Source organism: Sus scrofa, chromosome 7 (assembly GCF_054392235.1).
Source record: "Sus scrofa isolate SSC_HxYL_T2T_F1_AM1 chromosome 7, Sscrofa_HxYL_maternal_Yorkshire_Landrace_v2.0, whole genome shotgun sequence".
NCBI classification, from domain to species: Eukaryota; Metazoa; Chordata; class Mammalia; order Artiodactyla; family Suidae; genus Sus; species Sus scrofa.
Window position 1 is genome coordinate 134,701,770 of NC_139389.1, and position 16,925 is coordinate 134,718,694.

At 42.5% G+C, this 16,925-nt stretch overlaps 1 protein-coding gene across 15 annotated transcripts in view; it reads left to right on the forward strand.

The window, feature by feature from the left end:
* Positions 1-16,925, forward strand: part of TRAF3 (TNF receptor associated factor 3) — a 115,526-nt gene that overhangs the window by 50,258 nt on the left and 48,343 nt on the right. For all 15 annotated transcript variants that reach the window (XM_084970233.1, XM_084970236.1, XM_084970240.1 and 12 more), the window contains one exon: positions 12,290-12,414. In XM_084970233.1, the coding sequence (XP_084826359.1) occupies positions 12,404-12,414 (11 nt within the window). In that variant the 5' untranslated portion in view covers positions 12,290-12,403. The remainder of the gene's footprint in view (positions 1-12,289; positions 12,415-16,925) is intronic.

Below are 16,925 nucleotides of genomic sequence, written 5' to 3' on the forward strand. Positions count from 1 at the left end.
GGTCCCATTTAACTAGAAAGTAGATTTATTCCAGATGGTTTATGTAGCACGAATAATATCAAATGCAAAGAGATCTTGGAAATATTACACTAGGTATCTTAAATTTTCAGCGTGACTCTATCCCAGAAATATTCCTGACATTTTATATTTTAGGACTAACGTAGGGATGCGGTGGTAGTGACTGTTTGGCCATGATTTCAGGCGAATGATACTTCAGAGAAACCTATCACAAGGCCAAAAACAAACAAACTCACCATTACCTCATAAATCCAAACCATGACTTGTTTCACCCAAGGATAGTTTTAATTATAACCCAGTAGCTTGGGGTAGTCATTTCACTCTTACCTGGCTCGCCTCCTTGTTCAAATCCATTTGGATGGTGCTTTTCAAAAGTAAACAAAATTAGGAGTTCCCTCTATGGCACAGTGGTTTAATGATCTGGCTTGTTTCTGTAGAGGTACCCGTTCAATCCCCAGCTTGGTGCAGTGGCTTAAGCATCTGGTGTTGCCATATCTGTGGCATAGGTCGCAGATGCATCTGAGATTCAGTCCCTGGCCTGGGAAATTCCATATGCTACGAGTGCAGCCAAGAATGGGGCGGCGAGGGGGGAAGCAAAATTATTCTGGTCAATTCTCATATTAAAGTAGCTAGACGCTAAGCAAATAATTATTTAAATGATGTGAGAAAATTCATTTTAGCCTACCCAAGATTTCAGTATCTTCCTTGAAGTCAGAAATGGCCTTCCTTGCTTCAGCCACAGGGGCTTTTTTTCAGGGCATTGGGTTGTGAATGCTGTTAGTCCTAAGGGAATAGATAAACCCTGGGGATGTCAGTGCTGAAATTCCGTGAAAAAAGATGCTTGGTTTTAAAAGGGGACGCATGCATCCGTTAGGCATTATTGAGTCTTGGGAATTTTGAGGTGTGAGTTTTGCTTCCTGCTAAGGCATTAGGTGATTGCCCAGGATTGAACAGGTGTCAGAGCCATCAGAACAAGCTGATATGGGGAACACTGGTTCCTGAGACCTGGGTTTCAGCCCTGGTGACTCTGACTTTGGACGAGTAGTTAAGTGTCATTATTTTAGTTCCTCAACAGACCAAGGAGGATTTTGGACCATTGGATAACCTTCAAATATAATTTGTGCAAATGGCAGATGCGATTTTACAGCATCAGTCTGTATTGACTCTCATGACATCTTAAGTCAGTGAGCAGTCACTCTTGGATAGCAGACACTGTTGTTAACAATGTGGGTTTGAGGAGTTCCCTGGTGGCCTAGTGGTTAAGGATTAGGTGTTGTCACTGCTGTGGCTCAGGTTTGATCCCTGGCCTGGGAATTTCCGCATGCAGTGAGTGTGGTCAAAAAAAAAAAAAAAAAAAAAAAAAAGGAACATGGGTTCGAAAGGCAGATGCTCTGCCACTTGCTAAGGTGTAATGTTGAGAAGCTGTTCAGCCTGTGTGTTTTAGTCTCCTCATCTCTGTGACGGAGGAGGAACGTATCTGTAGAATGGTGAGCAATAAGCGAACACCTGCAGGACAAAGTTGGTAAAAACTCCTAATGACAAGGATCAATATGTACTGAGTGCTGACAGTGCAGCAGGCGTTTTCTAAGTGCCGAGGGCTCAGACCGGAAGAAGGTGCATTTGTCTTCAGATGCTCACAGCCAGGCTGGAGGGAGAAGGAGGCAGGGCTTGTGCAGCCTTGTCAGTGTCACAGTAGGCATCCTCGCAGTGCAGACCAGGGTCACTTTCCCTGGGAAGGGGCAGCTCCCAAAGATGCGACTTGACATCCAGTTTAACTGAAAGGAGTTTAGTTCCGCAGAAAGCCAGTGCTTTGGTGAGTGGGCCTGGCACCTTATTAGATGCTGTGGACGCTGCCCTAAAATTAGAAGCCGGGAGTCTACTATTAGTGTCTGTGGTGGACTGCAGGACACCCGAGTGTGGCCTTCAGGAGGAGGTACTTGACAGGACAGTGGAGGGAGGGGAGACCAGGAGCATGAGCACAGGAGGAAGGGCTGGGGTCTCGGCAGAGGAGGGTCTGCAGAGCCAGGCTGGGTGCGAGGCGTGGGAGGTGCTTCATGCCATGAGTGGTGTTTGTTAAACTGAGTTTCAGCAATTCTAGACTATTCATGAAAACTTTAACTTTTAATTTCATAGTCTGTTTTTCCACCAAACTTAATACCATAAAATTTTTAATTAAGAAAAAGCGCTTTTTGGTTATCACACTTGAACGTTTTTCTGCACCTGTGCCTTAGAAAATGAAATAAACAATATGTAGGAGTTGGCCTGGGTGCAGACGGTTCTCTAATTCTCAGGTAGATGAGCTGGTCTTTTGTCTGCCCGGTGCTCTTCCACTGCATTCTTTAGAGAGGAGTGGGAGCTGGGAATACCTCGGAAATGAGCTGGCTAACTTCAGAGGGAGGGCGGTCCCACAGGGTCAGGAGAGGAATTTTGTTGGTTGATTTGCTTTTAATTGAACTCATATGTTCAGGGACTGTTCTACTTTCACCAATCAACAAACTGACTTGGTAGCAGCTGCTTTAGAGGTTATTTTTATTACACAATGTAAAAGTATTGGCTGGATATTGTGTAATTTGGTACTGATTTATACTCACATTGTCTTTGTATGCATATATTTATTTAGTGATTATAAGAAAATGTCTAGGAGTTCTCGTCGTGGCGCAATGGAAACAAATCTGACTAGGAACCATGAGGTTGCGGGTTCAATCCCTGGCCTTGCTCAGTGGGTTAAGGATCTGGTGTTGCCATGAGCTGTGGTGTAGGTCAAAGACGTGGCTCAGATCTAGCCTTGCTGTGGCTCTGGCATAGGCCAGCAGCTGTAACTCCGATTAGACCCCTAGCCTGGGAACCTCCATATGGCCGTGGGTGCGTCCTTATAAAGACAAAAAAAAAAAAACAAAAAACCTACTTTTTTTTTTTTTTTTTTTAAAGAGCTGCACCTGCGACATATGGAAGTTCCCAGTCTAGGGGTCAAATCAGCTGTAGCTGCCAGTTTATACCACATCCACAGCAATGAGGGATCCAAGCCACGTCTGTGACCTACACCGAAGCTCATGGCAACGCCAGATCCTTAACCCGCTGAGCGAGGTCAGGAATTGAACCTGCATCCTCCTGGATACTAGTCAGGTTCTTAACCCTCTGAGCCACAATGGGAATCCAAATGTTTATATTCTTGTAGTACTTTCCTGTCGACAAAATGGGTGTGTATGGGACCCGTACATGTAAGACTGTGGCAGCAAACGGGTCATTAGAGCATGATGTTTCACATCAAAGCATCTTCCGTTTCTAAGATAATCTCTTGAGAAAGAAAGCATTTAAATTCTTGTAGTTATAACACATTAGCGTGATTCTGCTTAGTAAGAACATTATTCCTTGAGTTCCTGCTACGGCACAGTGGGTTAAGGGTCCAACTGCAGCAGCTTGGGTCGTTGCAGAGGTGCAGTTCAATTCCCAGCTTGGAGCAGTGGGTATTGCCACAGCGGGTGTTGCCACAGCTGCAGCTTGGATTCAGTCCCTGGCCTAGGACTTCCATATGCCGTGGGCACAGCCATTAAAAAAAAAAAAAAGGAAAAAAAGAAAGTTATTCCTAGACTCTTTTATTTCACTTGTGATGGTTATTTACTCTCCACCAAGAGTAGGGTGAGGTGAGTGAGGCATTTGCCTCAGGTGCAGAGTTTAAGGGCACACAGGAAAGCTCAGTCGTTGAGATTAATAACTTCTTTTTTTGGCCAAGGGAGCAGCTTGATGTGGGATCTCAGTTTCCAGACCAGGGATTGAACCCAGGCTACAGCAGTTGAAAGTACCAAGTCCTAGCCACTAGACATTTTAGTGCAATACTTTGAAAAATGGAATTTGATAAAAGTAAAAAAATAAATCTATAATTTAAAAAAATCAAATTTTAAATAAAGATAGAATCAGTAGTAGCGATTTTTCCTTTTGCCTCAGCTTCAGTGTGGCTTGGCTTAGCGCTGTTACTGATACTATCTTTAGTTAAAATTGTAACATTTTGTTTCTCATGGTTTTTTGCATTAATTTTGATTTTATCCCTATTGCTGAGTGTTTTGGCACTTTCTGAAAATTCATACCTGAGGCGAGTGCCTCACTCACCTTGCCTTCCTCCCAAACCTAACTTCCATCTTAAACGCCTTGAAGACCAGACAAAACACATGAAACAATAGTTCTCAGACGCTGGTCAACAGGCAGGTTAGGACTCTGTTCCTTGAAATAAGGGAAATGAAAGAAATGAGCTGTACAGTCACTCCAACTTAATCTCTAGAGCAGGGAGAAACAGACTTTCTCTATAAAGGGCCAGATAGTGAGTGTCTTAGACTTTGCAGACCATACGGTCTCTGTCATAGTCATTCGACTCTGCCATTGTCTGTGACTACTTTCATACCAAGTATGAAAATGAATGGCCATGGGTATGTTCTAATAAAACTTTATTTATAGAGACAGCAGGTTGGATTTGGTCCTCAGGTCACAGTTTGCCCATCCTGGTCTAGAGACAGTTTCCATGTTACAGGACAGGGAGAGAGAAAAGGTGCTGAGTTAGTTCTGGACTAAAGGACTGCTGCAGACTTGCCCTAACTGATTCCAGGTAACTCAACTGCATTCCCAGAACAAAGTCCCTGCTGTAGCTTAAAGGACATGATAAAATCCGGCATCCAACAATGTAAAAAAGTTTCGTGTCCAGCATCTAACAGAAATTACCAGGACTGCAAAGAAGCAAGAAAAGGTGATCTTAACCAGGAGGAAAATCAGTCAATAGAAACTCAGAAATAGGAATTCCTGTCGTGGCTCAATGGTCACGAACCCAACTGGTATCCACAATGACGCAAGTTCCATCCCTGGCCCTGCTCAGTGGGTTAAGGATTCAGCGTTGCCGTGAGCTGTGCTGTAGGTCGCAGATGAAACTCAGGGCTCCCGTTGCTGTGACTGTGGTGTAGGCCAGCAGCCGAAGCTCTGATTCAACCCGTAGCCTGGGGACTTCCATATGCTGCAGCTGTGGCCCTGAAGAGCGAAAACAAACCCTCAGCAATAACGCAGATAATGGAATTAGCAGGCAAGGACACTAAAACAACGATTATAAATAAGTTATACCCATTTGTGAGGGAAATGAGCATCATGAGCGAAAGATATGGAAAGTCTGAGGTAGGAAAGGTGCAACAGAGATTTGCAGCACATCGGCACTACAGACCAGTGAACTTCGAGACAAAGCAATAGAAACTATCCAAAATATGGTACAAAAAAGAAAGACTGAACAAAACAACAGCGTTTAGTGACCCGTGAGACAAAATCAGCTGTTTGGAGTTCCCGTGGTGGCTCGGCAGAAACAAATCTGACTAGGATCCATGAGGATGCAGGTTCATCCCTGGCCTTGCTCAGTGGGCTGAGGATCCGGTGTTGCTGTGGGCTGTGGTGTAGGTCACAGATGCAGCTCAGATCTGGCGTGGCTGAAGCTTGGCATAGGCCAGTGGCTGTAGCTCTGATTCCACTCCTAGCCTGAGAACTACCATATGCTACAGGTATGGCCCTCAAAAGACCAAAAAAAAAAAAAAAAAATCAGCTGTTTTAAGATATGTGTGACTGGAGTCCCACGAGAAGAGGAAGGAATGGAGACAGTACTTAAAGAAATAGTGGCTGAAAAATGTCCACATTTGCTGAAGTCTACAAACCACAAGCTCACAAACCCCAAGTAGAGTAAACAGAGAAAATCACACTGAGGTCCCACATAATCCAGTTGCTGAAACAACCAGTGGTAAGGAGAAAAAAAATCTTAAAAAGCAGGGAGAAGAAGAGACAGCACATCACAGGGAAGTAAAGACGAATGTCAGCAGACTGCCGGTCAGAACCAGCGCCGGCCAGGAGGCCGCAGCGACGTTTTTAAGTAACTGCCCCGAAAGGAACAAATTGTTAGTTTAGAATTCTGTACCCAGTGCAACTATCTCTCAAAAGGGAAAGCGAAATCAAAATTTCTAGACTGAGAAAAGCTGACAGAATTTATCGCCAGCATAACTTACATGATAAGACATTTTAAAGGAAGTTCAAATAGAAGAAAAATTATATCAGATGGAAATTTTTACACAAAGGAATGAAAAGATCCAGAAATGATCAATAGATTGGTAAATATTCACACTTCCAATTTTTTTTTAAAATTGACTATTTAAGGCAAAAATAACAATGTATTTTGGAACTTAAAATACTTTTAGAGATGAATAAATGGCAACAGTAGCACAAAGGTTGGAAGGGGAGAAATGAAAGCACAGTATTACTGTATCTCAAGTGGTTGTAACATTACTTGAAGGTAAAATGTGATAAGTTAAAGATGTGTGTTATATCCAGAAACATCTCTCATCAGTGGGGGAAAAAAAGAAACATTAATTGCCAATATCAGGGACGTAAAAGAGGATATTATTACAGATCCTACAGACATTGAAAGGGTGATAAGGAATATTATGAATAATTTTATGCCAATAAATTTGACGACCTAAATAAAGTGAACAAATCTGTTGAAAAACGTAAACCACCAAAGTTCACTCAAGAATAAATATATAATCTATATAACAGTGTATTTATTGGAGTTCCTGTCATGGCTCAGTGATTAACGAATCCGACTGGGAACCATGAGGTTGTGGGTTCGATCCCTGCCCTTGCTCAGTGGGTTGACGATCCAGCGTTGCCATGAGCTGTGGTGTAGGTTGCAGATGCAGCTCGGATCCCGTGTTGCAGTGGCTCTGATGTAGGCTGGCGGCTACAGCTCCGATTCAATGCCTAGCCTGGGAACCTCCATATGCCGCAGGGAGCAGCCCAAGAAATGGCAAAAAGACAAAACAAACAAACAAAAAACAGTGTATTTATTAAAGAAGTTGAATTAGTATTTAAAATCCTTACCTCAAAGAAAACTTCAGGCCCCAATGACCTCATTTATCAATTAACTGTTAAACACTTAAAGAAGAAAGAAGACTAATCTGAAAATAAGAATATTTATTTTCAGAAAATACGAAAGGAGGAAATACTTCCTATCTTGTTCTATAAGGCCAGTGCTACCCTGAAAGGAAAATCAGACAAAGACATTATCATAAAGAAAGGCCACCAAGCAGTATTCGGCATCCACACAAAATCTTCCATAAATCTTCACAAATAGAACCCACTAGGCAACATATAAAAAGAATATTACATAGTGATCAAGTGAGGAATGAAAGGTTGGCTTAACATCGGAAAAATCAATCAGTGTAATCTACCAACAGTAATAGACCGAAAGAAGAAACATGAGAATGAAGCACAGAGATTGGAATGTGGCAAACACAGAGGGAAGGCAGGAGAGGCAGAGCAGTGAGCTCCTGCATGCTCATCCTGGAGTTCCCACTGTGATGGTTCTCAGGAGGAGAGAGAGGATGGTACAGGGAACTATTTAAAGAGGTAATGGCAGAAAATCCCACAAACTATGAAGGAAGCCAAACCAAAGATCCAAGATGTTCAACAAACGAGAAGGAGGAGAAGTCAAAGCAGATCACCCCTAAACCCACAGTGAAACCCACGGAAACACTTTAAAGGAACAGCAGTAGACTTCTCAGCACGAACAGTGAAAGTCAAAAGACTTGGAGTGATAGCTTTAATACACTAGAGGAAAGAATTGTACATCTAAAAAAAGAATGAATATTGTATAAAATATTAATAACCACAAAAAGATTCACATGTGTACACATACAACAGTAGAATATAAGTTGGAAATATGATAAATGGAGTTAGTATTTTAAAGTCTTTGATGAGACGGGTAAGAGTAAAGATATTGAACAACATTGGACTTTGACAAGAACCTGTACGTTATAATATCTAGAGTAATTGCTAAAAAATAGAAACAATATGTAACTTCCACATTACTGGGGAATGGGTACTAGAATGATAAATAACCCCAAAGAAGGCACATAGAAAGCCCCTGATAAAATAATAGAATTAAATCTAGGTATGAGTAATTACTTTCCAATGTAAATTGATTAAATGTTCCAATTAAAAGATAAAGACAGCTGAAGTTCCAGTTTGGCTCAGCAGGTTAGGAACCCAACTAGTATCTACGAGGATGCAGGTTTGATCCCTGCCCTCACTCAGACTGCGACATAGGTCGCAGATACAGTTCAGATCCCACATTGCTGTGGCAGAGACTGGAGACTGCAGCTCTCATTCAACCCCTAGCCTGGGAACCTCCATATGTTGCAGGTGTACCCCTAAAAAGCAAAAAAAGAAAGAAAGAAAGAAATTCATCATGGAGTTCCCATTGTGGCTCAGTGGTAACAAACCCAACTAGTACTCAAGAGGATGCTGGTTCAGTCCCTGGCCCCACTCAGTGGGTTGGGGACACGGCGTTGCCATGAGCTGTGGTGTAGGTTGCAGACTTGGCTCAGATCTGGTGTGGCTGTGGCTGTGGCTGTGGTGTAGGCTGGCACCTGTAGCTCCTATTCAACCCCTAGCCTAGGAACTTCCACATGCCACAGGTGTGGCCCTAAAGAAAGCAAAAAGAAAAGAAAATCATTATAATTATAAATGTGAATAAGCCTGATAATATGACTCTAGAATATCCAAAGTAGAGATTGACATAAGTACAAGGGAAAAATAGATTTATAGTTATAGTGGAGATTTCAGCACATCACAGTAACTAACAAAAAGAAAATCTGTTAAGCACAGGTTTTTTGGTGGTGGTGGTGTTTTTAGGTGTTTTAAATAGGCTCTGATATACATATAAATATTCTATTCTGAAACTGCAACATATACTTTATATTCAGGCATACATAGGACATTTATAAAAATTGACCATATTAGGCCATAGTGAAGTACATTGCAAAGAATATAGATTATAACCTCTGACCTCAGTGGAATTGAGCTATAAATCAGTAACAAAAATATAGTTATAAAATCCCTAAAAGTTTAAAAATAAAGGAATATTTTTATTTTTGTTATATACCTCCCTGATTTTATTTATTTATTTATTTATTTTTTAGGGCCATACCTGCAGCATATGGAAATTCCCAGGCTAGGGGTCAAATCTGACTTGCATCTGCTGGCCTACACCACAGCCATAGCAACTTGGGATCTGAGCCATGTCTGCAACCTATACCATAGCTAACAGCAATGCTGGATTCTTAACCCACTGAGTGAGGCCAGGGATTGAATCCACATCCTCATGGATACTAGTCAGGTTCTTTTCTACTGCACCACAATGGGAATTCCCAAGGAATATTTTTAAAATATTCTAAGTTGATGACATAATGGAAAAAATTACTAGTTAGAAAATTATTAACTGGATGAAAATGAAAATACTTCATACTTAGAGAATGCAGCCAAAGCTGTTCATGGAGGGACATGTATAGCTTTAAAAAAAGTAGAAAGCTGAAAATTAGTAGCCTAAGAATCATTCTAATTAAACATTAGAAAAAGAATAGCAAAAAAAACCCCAAAGGAAGAATGTAATAAAAATAAGAGCAGAATTATGCAAATGCAAATATTATAGTAGAAAAGATCAGCAAAGCCAGAAATTGGTTCTTTGAATAGTCTAGTAGAATTGACAGACCTCTGGTGAGACTGGCAAGGGAAACAAAAGAGGCACAGTCAATGAAAAGAAAGGAAAAGAGAAACTACTTTGAATTCTATAGACTATTTAAAAATCATAAAGTATGATTATTTATTAGAAATAGCATCATGTCAGTAAATTTAAAACTTTAGATGAAATAAATTTCTTTAAAAATGTAACTTTTCTTGGAGTTCCTGTCATGGCACAGTGGTTAACAAATCGGACTAGGAACCATGAGGTTGTAGGTTCAATCCCTGGCTCTGCTCAGTGGGTTAATGATCAGGTGTTGCCGTGAGCTCTGGTGTAGGTTGCAGACGCAGCTCAGCTCAGATCCTGCGTTTCTGTGGCCGTGGTGTAGGTCGGCGGCTACAACTCCGATTCAGCCCCTAGCCTGGGAACCTCCATATGCCGAGGACGCTGCCCTAGAAAAGACTAAATAAATAAATATATAAATAAATAAAATAAAAGTGTAACCTTCCAAAAGTAGCTGCAAAAAAAGTGGAAAACCTTCACTAGTTCTATAAACACCCCAAAAAATAGAATCAGTAATTAAAAATTTTTAGGCACAGATGGCTTTGTTGTTAAATTCCAGCAGACTTTCAAGGAAGAATTAATTCCAGTCTTACCCAGATACTTCCTCAAAATAAACCAGGGAACACTGCCTAATTTATTTTATGAGGTTATCATAACTTGTTACTGAAGCCCAATAGGGATATAGTATAATTAGTGAAGTGTTTAGAGCAAACAAGGACAAATAAATTACGACTATTGATTTTTTCATTTCTCTTGCCAAAGCAGCATTCAGAGTTATTTAAGTTGCCATTTGGCAAGAACTGTAGTCCAAGTTTGGGTGATAAACTCTTTGATTTACAAAATGTAACTGAAAAACCATTGGGGCTGTGTGTGTATGTAGATGCATTGTCCTGTGTTACCTTAACTGACCCGTGTGGCTTACTGAGTAGATTAAAACTGCTTAATGACAGGTGATTGTGTCAGTTAGGGCTCTTTCTGAGGTAACTGGACTTCAGCTGTTACAAGCTACGGGGGATTTATTGATCACCCAATTAAAAAGCCTCAGGTAGTTCCCGCTGTGGCCTGTGGCGCAAACAGGATCCAGGAGCGACGGTGTCTCTGCAGCAAGGACGTGGGTTTGATCCCTAGCTCAGTGCAGTGGGTTAAGGATCCAGTGTTGCTGAAGCTGTGGTGTTCCTCCCAACTCTGGCTCAGATTCCATCCCTGGCCTGGGGACTCCACATGCTGTGGGGCGGCCAGAATGAATGGATGAATGAATGAATTTATGGAGAAGCCTTACGTATGGCTGGCTGCAGATAGGTCCGTTTGCTTCATTCTCAAAGAGGCTCTTTGCTCTATGGGCTCATGTTCACATTTTTTGGGAAATAAGAGCTCCTTAAATTCCAGAGGACGAAGGCTTCATTCGTTTTGCCTTAGGTTGCGTGCTCACAAGGTGAACCAACTCTGGCCGGGGATAGGATGCTTCTACTGGCCAGGCCCCACTGACACCCGTCCCCTTGGGCCTGGGGGTTGGAACCCGAGTCTCTGGAAGCTGGTGGGCTGAGATTGAGGGGTTACTCCCTGTGAGAAATTGGAGTGCTATAACCGTGGCAAAGGGAACGCAAATGCTCGGTCGCAAAATTAAACCTCCATTGTGGCAAGTGTCAGATGTAAAATTTCACGAGTTTTTTTCAAAATAATGATAAAATTCTACATAATAAAGAATTATTAGGATACCATTGCATAACCATTCATTAGCAGGAATTTAAAAGCCTGAGGAATCTTGAAAAAGTTGAGCAACAAATTCTCATCCCCTTCTGGTGGGAGTATAAATTGTTACAACTGCTTTGGAAAGTGGTTGAATATGCACTTACCCAGGAACCTAGACACACTTGAGGCGTCTGCACGAGATGGGTACATGCCTGTGGGTAAGATAGCAGTGCCTGAAGATGCTCCACGGCAGAAACTGCCCAGGGGACAGGGGCGGACAAGTAAACTGTGGTGTGTTAACACAGTGGACTCTTACCCGCAATAAGGGCCAGCAGCAGCAATGGAGCAAAAGCAGAGCAGGATGAAAGAATGCACACTCCATGATTGCGTCTTCATGAAATTCAGAAGCTGGCAAGAATAAACTTTCAGTTAGGGCTACCATGCCTAGGTGATAAATCTAAAGAAAAGCAAGGAAATAATTAGCATTGTTATTTTTTTAAGTTGGGGTAATTGTTACTTACAGGGGGAGTAAAGGGCTTAGGATCAGAGAGAGGCACCCAGATCTTCTGAGGGTTTCAACAGTGCCTTGGTGGATGGTACTTGGACTGCTGTTTGTATAATAGCCTTATAAAATGTACATACATGTTTGCTTTTCTATATATATGATATTCATGTTAAAAGTAGTTTTAAAATAAAAGTAATCTATTATCACAACCTTGTAAATCAACTATTCTTCAATAAAACCTTTGAAAATGAAAAAAAAACCATAAAATGAAAGTCATCTGAAATTATCCAGACTGTAATTTATGTTCTGCTCAAAAAATGCAGAAAGTCCAAAGCACGTATTTATACAGACTTGTTAAAAGTGTTTTCCCTTAAACTTCTTACTATACCATTTTTCAGAAATTTCCATTTTAATATTCTGTTTTTAAAAGCTTTAAAATTCGTTTTCCACATGCAAGTTAACCAAGTATTGTTCTGACTTCCTAGGCGAAGGGACTCCACTGCGTCATCTGAGGAAGGATAAGGTTGACACAGCTTTGCTTTTTTCTTTACTGAAGTCTCTCCCTCGTGATCAAGCTTGGATATACCTTCTTACAGCACATGACACACAGGTACGTCCCTGGAAATTTTTAAGTTGTGTAGATTTCTTTCTTCCGCTCTTACTTGTTTGCTTTGCATGACAGTAAAGCGATTAAAGTCGGAAACACCCCAGACTTACTCGAGCTCGGCTTCAGCAGTTTCCTTCTGTACAGGTAACAGTTTCCTTCTGTAACATGGCACTGCACTTTGGAGAATAATAAACTCTATACCTTCATTGTGTTTGAAAACCAAGGGTGATGGCATCACCTCTGCCCTCCCTCTGAAGGCTCTGAGGCCCACCCTCCCTGGGGGGTGCCCATTGCAGTAAAGGTACTAGCGGCTGAGGGTGGAGACCTGCCTGCCTCAGTTGAGGACTGCGTCTTTGGATGCTGAACTGCTTGCTCTTGGAGTTTGAAGGAAACAAAATACCCTATGTTTATAATCTCTGATGTGTGATTGAGTGGCATTTATACTTGAAACTAAGAACTCTTTGTTAGAACATTAAAATGAATATGAAGTGAGTTTGAAATGTTTGCATCCAAAGTAAGATTTAATACATAGCTATTTTTGATAAATTCTTAAGTATCAAGGAAACTGCTATTTAAAATTTTATTCATAATCACAGTACCATTCAATTTCCCCAGTAGTCTCAATTTTTTAGGTTGGTTTGAAGCAGAGTCCAAACCGTTGCATTTAGCTGATCTGCCTCTTGGGTCTCTATTAATCAGTGGATTGCTCCGCCCTATCCCTTGTCTTCCGTGCATGGTCTTTGTTGGAAAATCCGGGCTGCTTGTTCTGGAGTCCGAGGTTTCCCTGTTTTGACCTGTGCTGTTTCTATGGAACGTGTTCTCTGTACGTCCCAAGTGAGGTGGAAGGTGGGTCTGGAGGCTCCATCCGCTCAGGCTTTGAGCACACGCGCTCGGAGGGCTGGGATGTGCCCTCCCCAGAAGGCACACGCCTGCTCTGCTACCAGGGGTGCCCACTTCCTGGACCCAGTCATCGGGGTTAACGACGATGTCACACGGTTTACCATTTACTCCGCCTTGATTTACTGAAATACTCTCATTAACTATTTGGTTACCCAAGGGGCGGATCGTATGGGAAGGTTTTTCTTTATGGGTTCTCCAAATAATGAGATGGTTTGATAGCCACTCCAAGAGTGACCAGAAATTTTTTTAAGTACCAGTGTAAACTCAGGAATTTAAATCTAGGTGATATGTTTTAATATGTTGCAGTTATTATTCTTATGGATGCGATAATTGTGCCCCTTTGGCCAGTGGAGGCTCTTTAGGCTGACCCGTCCTTTGACGAGTCTTTCCTTCCTTCCTGAAACGGTGGGATGTTTCAGATTCATTTTGTACTTTTTCGCTCCAGACCTGGAATTGGCTGTTTCTCTCCTCAGCTCTGGTTCCTGTTTGTAGAAAATGGTATCTTGGGACCAGAGTCTGGGCACTGGCGATGCTTATTGCCACAGGGCTGGTGGTGGTTCTACACTTGTTTTGTGGATAGCTAGGACATGCACTTCTTAATCATGAGTTCAGACTGATGTTTTTGTTTCAAATCTAGAATTGTACGGTTTTCACTTCTTTGATTTTATATTGATATGTCTTGCCTTTTATGCTGAAAATCCTGACAACATAGTCTCATCATTACTGACTTGTTTTAACCTACAAAATATACATGGTAGTTTGAGAGTAATAATACCAGTATATTATCAACCAGTATATGATTACTGAAAACTGTTTTACAGTTTCCTGCAGGTCTTTTTGTCCTTAGGTCCTATCCCTAGGGAGCTTCTGCCACATTAAAGTGACTTGAACCAGTTCAGAGTGTGCCACCAACCTGTTACGCAGATCCATTTGTCTCATTTTTATTTGAAGGGATAACGTCTTTGTAAATTTTGTGCTGGACATTTATAAAAACTATTTCCATGGTTGCATGTCAAGGTGAAGCATTTTCAGCAATCTAACTCTCATCCTGACCTTTATACCCTGTTTCTTTCCTCCTCTACAGGTAGCGTGTTTTTAGATTTTGGTTTCTCTTTCTGTTTTTAGTAGAGGTAGCTGTGTGTGTGTGTGCATGTTCATATGCACAGCTGTCTTTCTTAGGAAATGGCAGTATACAGTACAAGCTTTTCTCCACGCTGCTTTTAATTTAACAGCACATCAAGTGCTCTCACCATAGCAGTATAGAAAGAGCCTCCTCATCCTTTTTTTTCTTTTTCTTTCTTTCTTTTTTTTTTTTTTTTTTACAGCTGTATGTATTCCATCATGTTGGCTATATTATAGGAAAGACTTTTTTTTTTAAATAAATTTTAGGAGTTCCCATTGTGGCTCAGTGGAAACAAATCTGACTAGCATCCGTCAGGACACAGGTTCGATTCCTGTCCTTTCTCAGTGGGTTAAGGATACGATGTTGCTGTGAGCTGTGGTGTAGGTCGCAGTGTTGCTGTGGCTAACATAGCTGGTGGCTACAGCTCTGATTCAACCCCCAGCCTGGGAACTTCCATATGCTGTAGGTACGGCCCTTAAAAAAAACAAAAGCAAATATGTTGGCATTAATCAACAGTATGTCTCTCTTGCACATAAATGTTATCAGTTTTGCTCTGTATCCAGCTGAAGATTTCTCAGTAGTTTGGGGACTTTGCAATTCCATCTCCTGTCTTGGCTGGTTTTTCCTGTGTGTAAAGTGAGGGGCTGGGACTAGAAGCTCAAGATAGGTTGTTTTAGCTGGAAGAGACTGTGGGTGAGTAAACTGAACCTGAGGAACAGAATGAGCCCCTCTGAGCAGCGATGCGGTGTGGTCGGGAGAGTTAGGCTGGAGGTGGTGGAATCCATGGTTTTGAGTAGTGACTGGGTGTCAGGCGGGGAGGCAGGAGCGGCTCTGCCTTGGGCAGCTGGCCGGGCGGGAGTGTCTCCCTGGGGTGGGAGCAGGTTGTTACTGAGCAGGCAGGGGTGTGCTGAACAGGAATGGGAAACACTGACGACAGACAGATTCCGTCTTGGCTGCGTTGGCTGCGTTGGCTACGAGGCTGCAGCGCAGGGTGACACATGGAGCTGGGCTGTCTGGAAGCTCAGTGAGAGTGGGGCTCAGAGCTGGGTCTTGCTGGTGCAGGTCTGATGGGTAAGGCCTTGGGAGGGCACGGTGATCCCCCACAGGAGTATGTGGAGGAGAAAGAAGGTGTCTGAGTTGGCACCTGAGCAGCTCCCACCTCTAGAGTCTGCCAAGGAGATGGGGAAGGGGCACAGAGATGAGAGCCGCTGGTTTTCCAAGTCCCATGCTGTATTCTGAAAGTGACTTAAATATGGCAGCCCACTCCTAAATATGGCCATGTTTTATGCTTTTCACTCATATTTCCCAGGAGAGTCGATGCTCCAGGAGAAGGTACCTTATCACACAACCTGCAGCCCCTCTCGAGGCCAGGCTTGGCCTCAGGGCAGCATCCACCTGCTGCCCCCTCTTAGCTCCGTGTCAGGTGGACTGAGCCCCGAGCTTTCCGCTCCTTCCCGTCCAGATGGCGGGGCCCTGGCCCTGGGCCAGGAGACGCGCTGCATTTTTGTACATAGGCCAAGTTGAATGAATTCTCTTCTAAAAATCCTACATCATATGCACCAAGGGATATTGGCAGTGCTGGGCCTCAGATAGCTATTGTTTTCCTCAAGGATTTAAGACCAAGTTTTATATTTTGGTTTAATCAGGTTCTTTTCCAGCTATATGCCTGCGTCACTTGGTCTCTCTCCCTTTTGCTCTCTCCTTGATGGGGCTTTTCCTGTGTGAGTATGATCTGCCTATTTGTTTGGATGCAGATCTGGTCTCCTCTTGCCTTTGCTTTCCCGGCACATTAGCCACAGGCTCTCTCCCTCTGCAGTGCATTTGGCATGAGGCATCGTGCCAAGAGTCAATGCAGAAGTGTCTGTATAAATGCAGGTTGCCAGAGCACATTTTTATCAACGGGGCCCACCCCCTGTCTGGTTTTCTCCTGCTGTTAGTGGCATCCCTCGGATGGTGTTTTTCATTCCTCTGCTGGGCGTGATGTGGATCTTGTTTTTTTGCATCAGTGTTGTGTTTGGTACTTTCTTGCTGGCAGGAGCCATTTTCTTTGTTTATCCCATGCTTCCTTTTTTGGTTTTCCCCGGGCTTTCCAGTTCTCGGAACACCCTTTTGTCAGCAGATGCACTTTTGTTTCCAGTTTTTAATCTCCAAGTAACATGCAGCTCAACGTAAATCGCAGAAGTAGGGGCATAACAGAAATCATTAGGGCAAAGGAGGCACAGAGGAAAGTGAAAGGAGTCCAGTCCAGCCCTGCTGGATGTCTAAGCACAGACATGGCTCAGCTCTTAGAGAAGGGCTTCCTGAGTCACTGACCGGAAACGTTCATGAAATGAATTTCTCAAATAGAGACTGTTTTCATTTGAGTGAAAATACAGCCTCAATGTACAGTAAATTCGTACCTAAACATGAGGCAGGCAGTAAGTAAGATAATAATACAGTAATAATTCTACTCCCTTGGAAGCTGCAGATCAGAGCAGTAGGACCCTCGGCG